At 47.9% G+C, this 16634-nt stretch overlaps 1 protein-coding gene across 4 annotated transcripts in view; it reads left to right on the top strand.

Moving 5' to 3' along the window:
* The window catches only part of ATAD2B (ATPase family AAA domain containing 2B), a 97195-nt gene extending 81596 nt beyond the window's left edge, over positions 1-15599 (top strand). For all 4 annotated transcript variants that reach the window (XM_083178623.1, XM_083178622.1, XM_083178621.1 and 1 more), the window contains exons 25-28: positions 10093-10713; positions 13828-13922; positions 14556-14684; positions 15218-15599. In XM_083178623.1, the coding sequence (XP_083034749.1) occupies positions 10093-10713; positions 13828-13922; positions 14556-14684; positions 15218-15259 (887 nt within the window). In that variant the 3' untranslated portion in view covers positions 15260-15599. The remainder of the gene's footprint in view (positions 1-10092; positions 10714-13827; positions 13923-14555; positions 14685-15217) is intronic.
* The last annotated feature ends 1035 nt before the right edge of the window (positions 15600-16634 follow it).

Below are 16634 nucleotides of genomic sequence, written 5' to 3'. Positions count from 1 at the left end.
ATTTCAGCAGGGGTCACCCCTATCTTTATAATTAACTATTTCTATGGTGAATCGCCTAAGACATCACTGCCAGCTAATGTCCGAGGGAGGAGGGACCACAGCTTTACTTAGAGGTGTGTTCTCTCCTAATATCAGCACCTGTAGCTAAATGTTCTGTCTTTCTATAGGTCAGAATGGGGCAGTGAGGTGATCTAGCCAGCCTGGAAGCTGTATGTCCCTTCTGACCAATCGTAATGTCTCGGTGTCCCTTCTGACCAATCGTAATGTCTTCCTGCCCGGTTTCATTGACTGTAGAGTGGAGTTTTCTTGCAAGGCACCGATATGGCCCCCAGTCTTTAATAGAATAATATTTATCTTCATCTATATATAGAAAGCACTTACCCCCCACACTGTATGTGAAGGATCCAGACCAGCACTCAACGTAGGTGAAGAAAAAAGGTATTTATTCCATGCTGTGCAGTACAATAAACAGCTACCTGGCCCGACGGCCGTTTCAACTGGACTCAGCCAGTCTTCGTCAGGGGTCACCCCACATCGGGTGCAGAGCACTTATAAAGGCTGTAAATGCGCCAATAATTTTCAAAATCCCAACTGACAGCAGCCTCTCTCTGGCTGCTTTGACAAGGGGGCGTGTGGGAACATGCGTCACAGGGAATCCCGGGGGCTGGTCCCGCAGCGGCATCAGGCACAGCTAGATACTGTCTGATGCGGCTGCCGGGAACCATTTACGTGAGGTGTTAAATGGCAACAGTTGCAGTGTACTACAGCAGCACGGCAGGGTAAACTAGTGGTGTGTAAAGAATAGATGCGGCAAATAGCCATAGCCACTGTGCGGGCTAATAAGCAGTGTCCGTGGAGAAGTCTAATGACGGAATGTCTGTGAGGGGAGGGCGGACAACTGGGGATGCCGGCATGTTCAGGTTGCTGTCAGGGATACTACACAAATACGTGTAACAGTCAGTCACCGCTTATAAATGGTGATCAGTGAATAGAAACATAGCACACGGCGGTGCATACAATGCGCTGATAAAGAATACATAATATCCACTTTAAATGACAAAGCAACCAGTATAAGCACACACGGCGGTGTGAATCATGTCGACATTCAGTGTCAACATCACAAACACATATCCATAGGCACACGGCGGTGCATTGGAATAATTTAGAGATGAGTAAATGGGTGAATGAAGGAAGAAAGAAAAATAATAGGAGACATCAGAACATGGAAAAATCACTGGAAGAATAGTCATTTAATTAAAGAAAACCACCCATTTTGTAATCCTCATTGAGGCCTCTAGGGGAGAGGGTGTCGAGTCGATAAATCCACTGTAGTTCCCTCTGCATTAAAAGTTTGTCTCTATCCCCGCCCCTTTTGAGTGGTGGGATGTGATCCAGAAGTGTGCAACGTAATTGGTTGACACTATGTGATTTTTCCAGGAAATGTCTTGCCACTGGTAAGTTTTTTAGTTCATTTTGGGAGCTAAGGCTGGTATAGCTTTTCTTGATCGAGGATCTGTGCTGACTTAGCCTTTCCTTCATCATTCTGACAGTCTTGCCTACATAAAGAAGTTTACATGGGCATTGGAGAACGTATATCACGAATTTGCTATTACAGTCTAGATGGAATCTGCTGGTGTATTTGATCCCATCCCTCGGGTGGGTAAACTCAGTGCCTGTCTGCATAAAAGGACAATTCGAACATCCAGCACACTTATAAGTACCCTTTTTGCGGTAGAGCCAGCTGTTCTTGATAGATTTGGTTGTTGAAGAATCTGTGACCACAGGTAGGTCCTTGAGGTTGGGCCCCCGTCTGTAGGCAAATCGGGGCATCCTGGAGATTTCTGTACCGAGGACAGGGTCAGAGGATAATGTGTAGTATCCCTGACAGCAACCTGAACATGCCGGCATCCCCAGTCGTCCGCCCTCCCCTCACAGACATTCCGTCATTAGACTTCTCCACGGACACTGCTTATTAGCCCGCACAGTGGCTATGGCTATTTGCCGCATCTATTCTTTACACACCACTAGTTTACCCTGCCGTGCTGCTGTAGTACACTGCAACTGTTGCCATTTAACACCTCACGTAAATGGTTCCCGGCAGCCGCATCAGACAGTATCTAGCTGTGCCTGATGCCGCTGCGGGACCAGCCCCCGGGATTCCCTGTGACGCACGTTCCCACACGCCCCCTTGTCAAAGCAGCCAGAGAGAGGCTGCTGTCAGTTGGGATTTTGAAAATTATTGGCGCATTTACAGCCTTTATAAGTGCTCTGCACCCGATGTGGGGTGACCCCTGACGAAGACTGGCTGAGTCCAGTTGAAATGGCCGTCGGGCCAGGTAGCTGTTTATTGTACTGCACAGCATGGAATAAATACCTTTTTCTCCTTCGGGAGACATCAGGGGCCACAGCGTTACAGTGGGTAGTAAGGAGATGGGAGAGCACCAGCACCCTAGAGGTTAAACTTGAACTGCCTCCCAGGCAGCCGGGCTCCTCCCCTCCTCTACCCCGCCTCCAGGCCAGGAAGCTCAGTTTTTTCGGGTGCTGGCAGGAGCCAGATGCACCTAATAGAGGGGCTGCTATTTAGCAGCCTAACTTGATTTTTATATTTTATTTTTCATTTTTCTTTTACACTGACTTCTGTCAGTGACAGAGCAGCAGCACTGGGGGTCTGCACAGACACCTGCGCTGCTGCTCCATCACCCGGGTCCGGAGCTGCATCGCCACTCGAGGGTGGGGACCTGCAGCGGCCCCCGGGCACTGGGGAGCCACAGCCGCCACCGGACGCCGGGGACCTGACAAAGGTAACGCGCTCCCCGCTGGGAGCGCGCGCGATTGCGCTTGCTGGGCATTGCGGCTGTAGCAGTTCGGCGGGGGGGACCGCCGACTGCGCTGACAAGCGGACGGCTGGTTCGCCACCCGCTCCCGCTGGACCACCAGGGAAACGGTTTGTGGGCAGCGGCGCCAGGTATGCGGGGCCGCCCGGTAGCGCCGGACCCCTGCCATTTTTACCTGCGCCGCATGTGGACACCTCCCTGGGGGCCATTTGTCAGCAGGGGGAGAAGGCTCCCCCCACATCAGCCTCTCCACCCGGGGACAGTAGGCAGGGAACTGTGTTTAACACACAGAGAGTTCCCGCCACTGAGATCCCTTCCTGCCTGCCTGCGACATGTGAGGAGGGACACGGAGGAGCTCATAGCCACCCGGAGTTCCACTCCTTCACTGCCAGGTCATTTGGGCATGTCCCCCCTGTACCCCTCCTTCGGGAAACTGTACAGTACTGTGCTCTGAAAGGAGCCTTGTGCCATTAATTTCATTGCCCTTGTATGCTGCATTGTTTGTTAACAGTTTAGCTGCCTGTCAGTTTAATCTGTGTTACACTGTACTATATGGCCATGTATTGCTGGTTAGGTCATGCTGACTTAACATGTGTGGAGGGACACAGAGAGCTTATCAAGCCAGTCTGGGGTTCCACTCCTTCACTGCCTGGGCTCCCCTGTAATAATCTCCTCCAGGAGTCAGGTTACAGAGCAGACAGAGTTCAATCTCTGGGCAAAGCAGAGCCAAGTGCAACATTGTATCCTGTGAATTAACACCATCACTGCCTGTCGGAAGCATAAAGGACAGAGCGGATGGTGTATGGGCTGTTTCACACAGTACGGTTCCTGCCGCACGGTGAAATCCCGTACGGTCAGGGAGCCGCGCCGCACTCAGAATTTTATAATGGCAGGGATGGCCACAGCCCGGCAGCCGTCCCTTCCAGTGGGGGGATCCGGCTGCAGCCGTGCGGCCGGGCCGTGGCCGTCCCGTGTGAATGGACACAATAGTGTCCATTCACAACTGCTGAGTGCGGCACGGCTCCCTGGCCGTACGGGATTTCACCGTGCGGCAGGAACCGTACTGTGTGAAACAGCCCTAATGGTTAGCATTGCTGCAACACAGTGCAGAGGTCATGGGTTCGATTCCCAACATGACCCAGACTGTACAGAGTTTATCTGCCTGTCAGATACAAGCTGGCTGTCAGATGCAGACTGCGTTGTCTGTATCATATAGACTGCCAGTATATCCACTGCACCTGTGTATATATAACTGCACTGTATGTCTATATCACTGCTTTGTATGTCTATTACAAGCTGGCTCAGATGCATACTGCATTGTCTGTACCGAATAGACTGCCGGTCTATATCACGGCAGCTGTCTATTGTATGTATATCACTGCACTGTCTATATATCACTGCATTGTATGTATATCACAGGCTGGTTGTGCACTGTGTAACACTATCACTGCCTGTCAGAAAGGCTGCCTGCCAATGATTGCTGCCTGCCAATGATTGCTATATGTGCCTAGTACTAGCTTACTGCGTACTGTGGGGGCAGCACAGCTCGGGTCGTGGGTTCAATTCCCACTATGACCCTAACTGTGCAGAGTTTGTACGTTCTCTCCGTGTTTTAGTGGGGTTACTCCGGTTTCTTCCCACAATGCAAAATTTAAAACAGAAGTATGCTGTGTTAGCCGTACAAATGGGCCAAATGTCTACGCCACCGCAAGGTATACGTAGTACCAGCTTACGGTGTATGGCTTGAACACTATCTCTGTTGGTCAGAGAATACTGTGTTAGCGGTACCATATAGGCTACCCGCCTATTCTATGGCATTGTATGCCTTCTATACTTGTAGTACATTGTCTTACCTGTGCTTTAGCAGCCGGTTCACAGTGCTATAATACTGCAACGTCTTCCAGGAGTACCAGTCCCAGTGACTCTGGGGCTCCGGCGCGGATGTCTTGTACATCCTGTAATGTTGGCCTATGCCCCCATTACTAGCACAGTACGGCTTATACGCAGGCTGCTACAATGCCTGGGCGATGCCCACAGGTACAGCCTCCTCTAGAAAACAGGAGCCTGCTTGGGCCACGTTCTTTACTCCGTTGCCGGTGCAGCTAGTAGCAGTAGCAGCCTCATCCCTTGGCTGAGTGCTTATCTGCCTCCAGACAAGGTCCCCAGAAATGCCGTCCCCATCCTTGGCGGGTGTAGCTCCCCGCACAGTGGAAGCGCTCTGTACCTGCAGGTAGACGCAGATACCCCCGTCATCCAGACTCCTCCGTCAGCAGACACAGAGAGGAGGACACCTGGGATTAGCATTGTCTAGAGGGGACCGTCGACGACGGTATGGAAGATGGGGGGCCTGTGATAAGGTGAATCCCCCCCACCTCGTCTTGAGGTGCTGACCTTGGTCTCAGCTGTCAAATAGGTCCTTACCTTAAACGACCCCGCTGAGCCGCCTACACCTTTGGGTGTCTCCCTAGGTGTATTCTGGGTTTATTCCGTAAATCTGTGAACTCGACTAAGGTCATCAGTTGGGAGATTCCTAACAGGAAGTTTAGCTTGCCATCGGCGGTTTCCCTTCCTTTTACCCCCTTCCACAGGAGGACATAGTCCCCTGAGAGACTGTCCCTAAAGTGGACGCACTCCTGCCCCAGGCATCTGCTTGGGTGGCTAAGGCCTTAGTTGCGTGAGCAACTTCTCTCACAGCGGACGCTGCATAAGGGCTGTCGGAGGAAACCCTGCTGCCTTCTATTAAGTATCAGGTGACACTTTACCTGGGGGTGACGGCTCTGGAAATTACACCAATCGCCTCCAGAGGGTCACCCTCGGCCATAGCTGCACACACATACCAGTGTCTGTGCTCTTGGAAGGCCTGAACTCAAAGTCCCTTTTGAGGGTTCCTTTTTATTTGGGCCAGTGCCAAATATGGGGGCCGGTTTAGATACCATTCGGCAGAGGATATCCCTTCTGGGGGATTGCCATCTGGCTCTACAGTCCAGGATCAGACATCTCTTGTCCCCCTGGCAGGTGTCTGTGCATGCCTGCGTGGGGTCCCTGGGGTTGGTGGATCGGCCTTCGAATTGGCAGAATAGGCTCAGTTCCATACCAACCCTCTACAATACTGTCCAAGGAGCAGCACGGATAGTGTAGTGGTTAACATTACTGCTTCACTGCGCTGAGGTCATGGGTTCGATTCCCACCATGGCCCTAACTGTGCGGAGTTTGTATATTCTCCCCAGACTTGCATGGGTTTACTCCTGGTACTCCGGTTTCCTCCCACAATATCCATGCCCAGAAGTTCGCCTGGTCTCCAGCAGGGCCCCCCTTTCCTGGGGGCTTCTGGACGGGACCTCGCTACTGGAGCCATGCATGCTAGCCTCCCGTGTTTGGGGGGTGGTCACTTCTCAAAGGTCGTTCCAGGGTCTCTGGACCACTCTAGTGGCCCAGCCCTCCATCATCGTCCTCGAACTAAAGACAATCTTCCGGGCAGTCCGCTTGGCGGAACCCTAACTTAGGGGTTGGCCGGTGCAAGTCCAGTCGGACATTGCGACAAGGGTGGCATATGTTAACCACCAGGGTGGCACTAGTTGTCAGCCCACTATGACAGAAGCATCCGGCATCTTTCAGAGATGATCCCTGCTTTTTCAGAAATTTTTATCCTGGTAGTCCAGAATTGGGTGGCGGTCTTCCTCGGCCGTCAGACCTGTGATGCCGACGACTTGACCCTCCTTAGAGTGATGTTTCAGATGCTGGTACAACGGTGGGGCCCAACCGAGGTGGCCTTGACAGCCTCTCGCCATACCCTCAAACCACCACTGTGCGGGTCCTGGTCTTGCGACCCGGAGGGGGGGGGGCTTGCCTGGTAGACGCCCTGTCCGCTCCGTGGCCGTCCACACTGATGGCGCCTTTCCACCACTTTCCTCCTTTTGCGAATGTCTCGCAAGCTGAAGCCGGAGGGCGGCACATTGATTCTGGTTGCTCCACCTTGGCCCAGACGGATCTGGTTTTCGGATCTGCAGTCAGTAGCCCCTCCTATTCGCTTACCCCTGGACACAGGCATGCTCTCATGGTCCGCCTCTCTCTTTCGGCTTTGAGGCACTTGGCTTTGACGGGGTGGCTGTTGAGACCTCCCGGGTAAGACCCAGCGGGTTTCACTCCACCATGCTCTGGGCGAGGAAACCTCCCTAGATGGGGTGTACCATCGCATATGGAGGGCTTACTTTTCCTGCTGCGAACCCTACGCTTCAGATTCCGGGACTTACTACCTGGCTAGGGTTCTGTCCTTCTTGCAGAAGGGTCTGGAGGCTGGGTTGCGTTGATCATCTTTAAAGGTTCGGATTTCAGCCTTGCACATCTTGTTCTGTCGACGGGTGGCCCTGTCGACGGATGTCTGTTCATTCCTGCAGGATGTCTTGCATATCCAGCCTCCCTTAGTTACCCCAGTTGCCCCCTGGGATCTCTCTAATCCTGACTTCTTCAGGGCCCACCTTTTGTGCCCTTGCGGTCGGTGGACCTGTGTTGACTCGCCTGGAAGATTGTTTCCTTGTTGGCGATAGCTTTGGCCAGGGGAGTCTCTGACCTGTCAGCTCTGTCCTGTAAGTCCTTGGTTCTTGGTTATAACCGGGCGGTTTTTCCTACCGTCCCTTCTCAACTACCTTAAGTGGTGTCCGGCTTTCAGGTCAACCAGGACATTATTGTTCCGGCATTTAGACAGTCTGTTGTTACTACGGCTTGGTCCTCCTTGGACGTTGTCCGTCCGGGGCATATTTATGTGCTATGTGCACCGTTCTAGGCTGTTGCACTAGTCAGACTCTCTCTCTCTTTGTACTATATGGTGTTCGGATGAGAGGGTGGCCCGCCTCTACGCAAATACTGCCCGCTAGAGTCGCTCTGGCAGGCATATTTGGACACCTCCCTTCCGGTTACGGCAGGGATTGAGGCACATTCCGTTAGGTCTGTGGAGGTGTCCTGGGCTGTAAGAGGCGGTGCTAACGTTGAGCAAATTTGCAGGGCGGCGACTTGGTCGTCCGCCATTACTGTCTTGCGTTTTTACGCTTTTGACACGTTTGCCTCCCAGGACTCGGCCTTTGGCCAGAGTGTGTTGGCTGCGGCACAGGCGCGTCCCCACCCATAGGTGGCTGCTTTAGGACGTCCCACTGTAACGCTGTGGCCCCTGATGTCTCCCGAAGGAGAAAATGAGATTTATGTCTTACCTGGTAAATCTCTTTCTTCGAGGACATCAGGGGCCACAGGGATCCCTCCCTGCCGCGCCTGCTTTACTTCCGTTATGGTTAAGTTATGATTATGTTATATTATCCCTCGGTTGAGGGTACTAACATGTTCAGAATGTGTTTCTGTGTGGTGCTTCTCTTCCTTCTATCTTGTCTCCTGCCTTGGCTTGTTAAAAAAACTGAGCTTCCTGGCCTGGAGGCGGGGTAGAGGAGGGGAGGAGCCCGGCTGCCTGGGAGGCAGTTCAAGTTTAACCTCTAGGGTGCTGGTGCTCTCCCATCTCCTTACTACCCACTGTAACGCTGTGGCCCCTGATGTCCTCGAAGAAAGAGATTTACCAGGTAAGACATAAATCTCATTTTTCTTCACCTACGTTGAGTGCTGGTCTGGATCCTTCACATACAGTGTGGGGGGTAAGTGCTTTCTATTTACTGACTTTATGGACCTTGCACCAGATTCGTTTGAATGGAGTGCCGCCCTGCTTGACTTTGTTCATCTATATATAGATATATATATGTATGTTACCAGTCCATTAAAATTAAGGAACAGAAGTGTCAGTGGCTGTCTGCACCAGAATGGCGCAACACTTGAATTGCTCCATCTAGTGGTTGCCTTATATTGAGCTATATCTGAGAGCAGGTTGCTCTCCTATTGTAGGCCGAGTCTGCTATGGGTTACAGTATGTTTTTCACATTTTTTTAAATTATTTTAATGCTGTGTGCACAATAAACCGTAAATGAGATTCTTATTGATACCATCAAATGATGTGGGTTTGGCCCGGTAGGCTGCAAATGGATGTTTCAGCAAAACATCCATTCGCCAAAGTGCGGGGGATACCTGCGTGCGAGGGGGTGGTGGTGCATTTCTGCGGGCGGGATTTGAAAGGCATGCAGCGCTGCGTGTCAACCAGAATCACCCCTATTTTTGTATATTTTATCAGATCCATCTCTTAATGCATACTTCAAGTTGACCAGCAGATGGCGACCTTGCTGCATCACATTCACCAGCCCACAGCACCTGTTCATGTCATTTCTTATTCTTGCTTATTTTTTCTTTCATCACCACCAGATCTGTGAATTAACTTTAAAGAGGGGTTAACAATGACAAACAATGATAGAATCTGTAGCATTCGATAAAATTTACCTTCTAAATTCATAGAAAAGTTACAGCCTTTAGGGATCTTCCCGTATTCGGCAAGCCCATGGATATTGTCACAGAGCAACAGATCAGGAGAAAGTCCACTGGTATATAGACATTTATCAATATAGTCGCCTGTATTGTGACACCCCTGGTAGGATGATAGATACCAGGGTCATTGTACGTGCTCTTGTATATACAAGAGCACGTACAATGACCCTGGTATCTATCATCCTACCAGGGGTCGCTAGCAAGTTCTTGTCTCATAAGGAATAGGATTTCATGCCTGTGTAGGGCTTTTGATTCTTCCCAGCTGAACAGAGCAACACATGGTTTGCTACGTTGTGAGTCATCTAGTGTCTACTGGGGAGAAGAATAATTGAATCGCCCTATTAAATGATTATTGGTAGCACTCCCAGCATTAAGCTGGGGCAAGGAGCAAAAATATATCCAGTCTTTCTTTATGTAAGAAATCTCTCCAAATAACAAGTTCTATTCCGGTTGAGATTTATTTTCGTATATTAAGAGAAGTAGAACTGCAAACCTTTTACCGTCCCTTGGGAATTATTAAGCAAGTCGGTCTGCCGAAGATCCCACCTTTCTTTAAACACGTAGCGGACGGCTCCATCGGACTAGTTGGGTATGGAGAAGTTGGGGTTTAATTATTAAGATGGGAATTCTATTAAGTATGGATGTTCCCATAGCAACCAATCAGAATCTACCTTTTTATTTATTAGCAACTTCTAGAAGATTATAGAATTTGATTTGTTTCCCATAGTAACATCCCAACTTCAATAGAACTTCCATCTTAGTAAAAAACCCCATTGGACCTAGTTTGTGTTTCTTAATCTTTCAGGTATTTGTTTTTATACTAGTACTGTGTGATCATTTTTGTTTTCAACAGTTCCGGTCCGTAGGAAACACCGCCGACTCTCACAGTGGGTCCGGGGGATAATCCCAAAGAAGAAATCCAATTATCTAAAAAAAGAAGAGGAGGAAGAAGAGGAGGAAGCGGAAGCCAATGAAGATCCTTTGGAGAATGGTGTCTGCCTTGAAGAGAACGGAGAGGAGGTGGTAGACCACTCGGCCACCAATGACGAGTCCTCTTGCGACGTTATGGACGGAGATGTGGACCGCAGGAATGGGGGTCCCGTGAAAGACAGTAGCTGCGTAACCACGGAAGAGGACAGCTCTAATGGGTCAACGGTGGTCAATAGTAATATACCGTTCAAAGACCCCACAGTAGCTGAAAAGGAGCCACCACTTGCTACAGACTACGTAAATGGGAGCACTTCAATGGATAGCTTAGAAAGCACCCCACTATCAGCTCTCCATAATGGAAAAGGGGCCCCCAGCACCCCCATAACCACAGACAAAGACTCCGCCTCGGGAGCGCACCACATTAATGAGCTAGTTAACTGTCATAATGATGCCAGCTTGGATAGTAACATAGGGCCGCAGCAAACACAAGCAGCGGATGACAATACTGGGGACCTGGAGATGGTACAAGAGACTGTGCAAGAAGGTGAGTAATCTCTGTTCTCTAACTTCGGGGGGGGGGGGGGGGGGGGGAGGGTTCGTATGAGAGTTTGCATTCTGGGAAGTCTAAAAAGTAAAGTGGTTCTTAAACCCTGAACTCAGGATTTCAGACACTTTGTTTTCCAGGCTACCTGTTGATCCGTAAAATGTGGCAGTTGACCATACACCTGTGCACATGACAATACACCTCTCTGTGATTGGGTTGCTTTAGTCGCAACATATTGTACAGTTAAATGACATCGCTCTGGGATTGGGTTACCATAGCAGCGGTGTGTGTGTGTGTGTGTTGCGGAGTGGCGCGTACAACAAAGGCATAGTCTACTGCATTGCCGGATTTGAAGCCGCACGCGCGGAGAAGGCACATGGGACCCCTCCTCTTACACCACTTCTGCTTTTCTCTGTAACTAGGGGTTAGTGTTAGACACCAGACACGTTGGATGAACTAGTAGATGCATGAAAAATCCTGAGCAGACTTGTGTCCATGCCAAAAGAGACTCTTAGAATGTCTGCAGATAATAACAGGCACTTGCTACACATGATGTCACCCGAATTCTCATTAAGCAGCAATAAACTGAAAGAGTGCAACTGGTAAATTACTAGGAGTCGGTAATAGTTAAAGCACCAATCCGACATAGAAAAGACGTCTTAATATAAATCATATCTCCTATTCAGAATATCTCATTATGAATGCAAAAATGGCTGTCCAGTATGGTTCCTGCATTCAGTATGTCACATGATCACAGAAAAGTGAGCAGGGGTTCACAGTAGAAACAGAGCCCGGAGGCATGTTCCAAAGCCTCTCTGCTCACTACATAAAGAACCAATAAAAATTGCCATTTCAGACTAACTTACTAAAGTATATATATATATATCTATCTATCGTTGTTCGGGTTTCTTTACCCTATGATCTCAGGAGGTATTTTGTAGCTAACAAGTTGGACTACTTATATAATATGTCATAATGGTATAATATTGCCAACTCTTTATTTCTAAATATTACTACAGTATTTTGCGACCAAATAAATAAATCCAGTTAATCAATGTGCTTATATCCACCCTAGGGCTAGTTTTACTCCAGAACAAATAGATATAGATAATAAACGGTATTTATTGTGTTAATGCATGTGGATTCTGCACTCAGATAGTCGGAGATGCATCTGCTCCCGAAAGTCCTTTTTTTAAAACACCACCTGTAAAATGGCAGTTAGAAACCGATTGCTTTGTACTCTCCAAGGTTTTCTAAATCTACCCCACAATCAGAAGAGTAGACTAAACCCTGAACAGTCTGTGTATACTGTTAGAAGTGGCATTTTTCCCGCTGGCATCTCCCCAGCACAAAGTGTCTGTGTGATAAACGCTCCGAGCTTTTGCATTTCGGATGCCCCGGCTTCCGGGGAGCTTTAGAAGACTGTCTCGTTGGAAATAGCTACTCAAACATCCTGGAAGACGGGAGGGAGGTTGTTGCCGCATGGAAAGGTTATGATGAGGAATCAAGTCTGGTTTTCGTATGTTGAGCAGCTGGTTAATCAAAACCACAACCGCGTTTGGATCCTTAGTCAAACATGCTCTTAAAATATCAAGTATCAGGAGCCCGACTTCAGGCGCTCGGCAATTATTGCTGTCATATAAAAAGAATTTCATATTCTATACAGCACATGTTCTTGTTGGGAGAGACTTAAGATGCGGCAGGTGCGTATTTGGACCCGGAATGGTTAAACCAGATCTAACAAAAAATGACGTATAATATTTTCTAATGATGAATGTTTGCAGGTACCGAGATTACGGCAGAAATTGAAATACACCAACCCCACTTGCTAGGATTCCCCATTGTTCTACCTGATTACATGTCCCATACACAAAGCACATTTGACAGCAGTACAGTTGATTACAGATATTAGTGAGACGTGATTTCTTTCACATCGCAAATACCGGGTTGTACCCAAAATTCGGACACTGACGTGATTGGAGGGCGGGCAGAGCGGTGCTTGGAGCTGACGCTGCATCCTCCCTATAGTGTAAACGAGACCCAATTTACTTGTTCACATTGCCCAGCAACCCGAGTGCCACCCGGTATTTACCCTACTTTTTTGCTGGACCTGGGTATTTTTACAAGGCCCTTTCACACCGCATGTCGACCCAGCATTTGTGCGATGTGAAAGGGGTATTACTAGGCACATATTTGTGCTCGGAGTTAGTAAATACACAGGAGTTAAAACCACTAGGAATTGCTATCGTGTATTGATGAGGTCACAGGTTACTAGTGAATTCATTGGCTGCATTCTCATAAATCAGGGACGGGGAACCTTCGGCCCTCCAGCTGTTGTTGATCTACACATCCCAGCATGCCCTGCTACAGTTTTGCTATTTGGCCATGCTAAAACTGTTGCAAGTCATGCTGGGATGTGTAGTTCAACAACATCTGGAGGGCCGAAGGTTCCCCATTCCTGCCATTAAATAATTCAGCACACAAAATGGCGGCCTTCATTTTTATACAGCTGCTGTCCTCGGGTTAACCATTATTTTTCAGGGTTATGGTAAAGGGTCAACATAGAAAAAAAGGTTGACATGAAGAAGGTCGAGGTATGAAACGTTAACATGAGTTTCACTTTTTGTGGGGTGGCTAGTCAATTTTTATATTTCGGCACATGGAACCCCAAATTAGTTTGCTGCTTCGCTCGCCATGCTTCAGGCTCGGAGCCTCGCTCCACTAGCCCTGCTCTTGGCGCACTTTACATTTCCCATTCAAAGTCAACAAGGATGATGACAAATAAACTCATGTTAACCTTTTCATGTGTCAACGATGTCAATGGTGATCTTTTGTCTGCCGACCATATGGTGTTGACCAACTGGCCAGATACCATTTTTCAGGAACCTCAGCAGGTAGTGTGTAGGATAATTGGCATTTGGGTATGCCACATCGTGTCTCTGACCCATGCAACGAGAACCATTGAAGACCACGAGGTCCAAGTCTTACATGTGCAGTAGTTGCTTTAAGTGCAACATTCTTAACATAGAAACGTAACCAGACCCACAGAAAATTTAGACCAATGTGATAATTCGGTCTCTCACTCTTCCTCCTTGACACCTTCTTCTCTGGCAGATGAATCTGTCGGTGTAACACTGCTTAAGGATCCATATTTGGAAGAACAGCTGGACCCAGAGCCGCCATTAATTGTCGACCACAACAGACTAGAGGTAATTTCTGTTTGTTAGAACTTGTCCATTTGGGTTCTTATCGATTACTGGTGCAGAAGATAAAAACTACAGTGCACAGTAAAGATCTGTACGCCCCCCGAAGGCCAGTTTATTCCCAGGTATATGTAATAAAGGGACTGAAGAGCGGAGACGATGATGTGCTCTATAGTCACACATTGGCCCTCTAAGGCCAAACCTGTCCTCAAGATCTACCAACAGTCCATGTGTGTATGGACGGTTGTAAATATAATAGCTGGATGCAGGCATAAGGTATAGGGTAGGCATGTCCAAACTAGTTTCGAAACAGCTGGAGGGCCATACAGTCCCATCATGCCTTGCCACAGTTAAGTATTAGGGAATGCTAAAACTATGGCAAGGCATGATGGGATGTGTAGTTTCCCCAACAGCTGGAGGGCCACAGTTTGGACATGCCTGGTATAGGTAATGTTGTGGCACACAGGCTGCCTCTGCATTTATTGGTCATTGTGGGGGTCCTTACTGTATTTTGCTTTACACTACATCTGGTCTCTTGTGTGTTCGGGGTTCTGTCTGGTGGCCTCATAGACATCTAATGTTTAACCTCTTTTGATGGCCTTGATCATTGTTGATTTTTGTTCCCCCCCCCCTGCTTAGAAACTTCTTGATACTTTGGTGGAGAAAAGTAACAATTTGACAGTTGATGAGCTGGAGAGGTGGTACTCCTTCCTGAGCCAGTGCATCTACATCCACAGGATGGACTATAACAAGACTAATCTAGTGGAGGTGAGTGATCCAACAAAGGACCATGGATTTCCCAAGCGCAGGACATCATTGTCCGGTGGTGGAGAGCGGTAGGAGATATGCTGTAGATTATCTAGTCATCGTTCAGTAATCTGTGATGAGCTTTAAAGAACTACTGAAGCCAGACCAAAGCATCAGACTAGCTCCTTGATGTACCAGAACCACTGTCTGAGAGATGCTCAGGCCCTGGTGTTTGTTCGGTGCTCATTGGCGCTAGTAGTAGTTTGTAGTTCCTGCTCTACAGATCTGCATTGTCCTGTGTAGTGGCCACTTAAGTGCATTACTGAATTCTAATTCTGGTGGCAGAGTAGCAGAAATAGATGGGGACCCAGTTAAGCCATTCAGGATATGTAGCGGAATGTGAAATGGTCAACAGAGATTTTTTGATGCGTTTTTTTATGCCATGAATACCATATTATTGTAGTAATGTGTAACTGTGGGTTTATACATAGACGCAAAGAATAGCCAAATTTGAGGTTAACCGACTTCTTTTCTGTTTCCCGTCTCTCTTGCAGGAGTTGGAAAGAACAGTTCATAAGATTCAAACATTCCTGTGAAAGTTGCCAAAACAGCAACGTTACCCCCGTGACTCCTCATGGGAGAGCAGCCCCCTCTGAGCTAGTGTATTTATTTCTGGTAGCACCAAGTCTGCTCTGAGCCTCTCTCTCCCTGTCTTCAGTGTTTAACCTCTCATCTGCTGTTCAACGAGATTGGTGCTATTGTCTCAGGTACCTGATGCCAACCAGCCTACTAGAACCAAACAGAACTTCACATCACAGTGGACAAAACTCAACATCACAGCTTGAAGATTTGCGGTGCTAATAGCGGGCGGACCAACAGTCCATCCATCTCTGTTTAACCTCTTGCTAACGCCGGAAAGCCATCCGCACCTAAGCGCCCCCCCCCCCTTCTCCCGTCTTACAAGGGGGTATCAGAATTCATGCAATGGAACTGATGAACTGGATCCTTCAAAAGCCAGGAGCTTGTATTTATTACTTTTTCTGTTTTTGTCTCGTTTTTGTCTTTATCGCTCCCTAAATCATCAACTTTTCCTCAGACGTGTCTGGCGTCGATTATTATTATTTTTCTTTACAGAAACAGTGTGGGAACCGGTCAAAGCCTGCCCCTCTCTGTGCCTTGTAACACTATATGAGTATTCTAATGATCTGGGCTCGTTTCGGTTGGGAAAGAACAACCTCCTTGTGGTTTCTTTAGGACTTTTATATTTTTCTCTGCGTTAACCTTCAAGTGAGCAAGGTTGATGGGGTGCTTCAGTGTCGCCCGTGATACGGTGGTTTCTGAGTGTGCTGCAACCCCTGTTAGTATTTCCTATTGGTGCTGGGTTAAGTCCTCACTGATATCTACCTGTAGTTCTGTATACCTCTCACCAGAGGCAAAAAAAAAGTATCTGTGATTTATCTGATTTTAAAACGTATTTAACATTGTTCCACTCACCAGAAACGTTTAGGTTTTATTTTCAACAGAGCTATGCATCAATAAACTGTCTGACATTATTCACATTTTAGTGTATAGACCCCCTTCCCCCATCCTCATCCTCAAGTACTGCCTGCTCCTGTGTCCTACGTTGCACAGGCTTAAAATGTGACCCCTACGTAGGCCTCAGTTTGACACTTGACTTTTTTAGTCCATTGGCACATGTGTGGTGTGACAGTGCTGAATATTTCATTGTTATGTGGGATTGTTGACTTGATAAAGATGCTAATGTTTTTTTTTTATTTATTTTTTAACTGATCACAAATAATGAACTGTAGGAATAAAACGGTTAACAATTTTTTTTTTTTAAATTTAAACGAAGACTCTATGGATTCGAGGCGTACGTCATTAAATTCACATCCCAAACTTTTTTTTTTTTTGGTTAAATTTTTTTTACAGTCCAGTATTGAACCAGCGCGAACAGGTGCATTCTCTTTT

Source organism: Crinia signifera, chromosome 3 (assembly GCF_055691185.1).
Source record: "Crinia signifera chromosome 3, ASM5569118v1, whole genome shotgun sequence".
Classification (NCBI taxonomy): Eukaryota; Metazoa; Chordata; class Amphibia; order Anura; family Myobatrachidae; genus Crinia; species Crinia signifera.
This window is presented reverse-complemented; position numbering and strand designations above follow the sequence as displayed.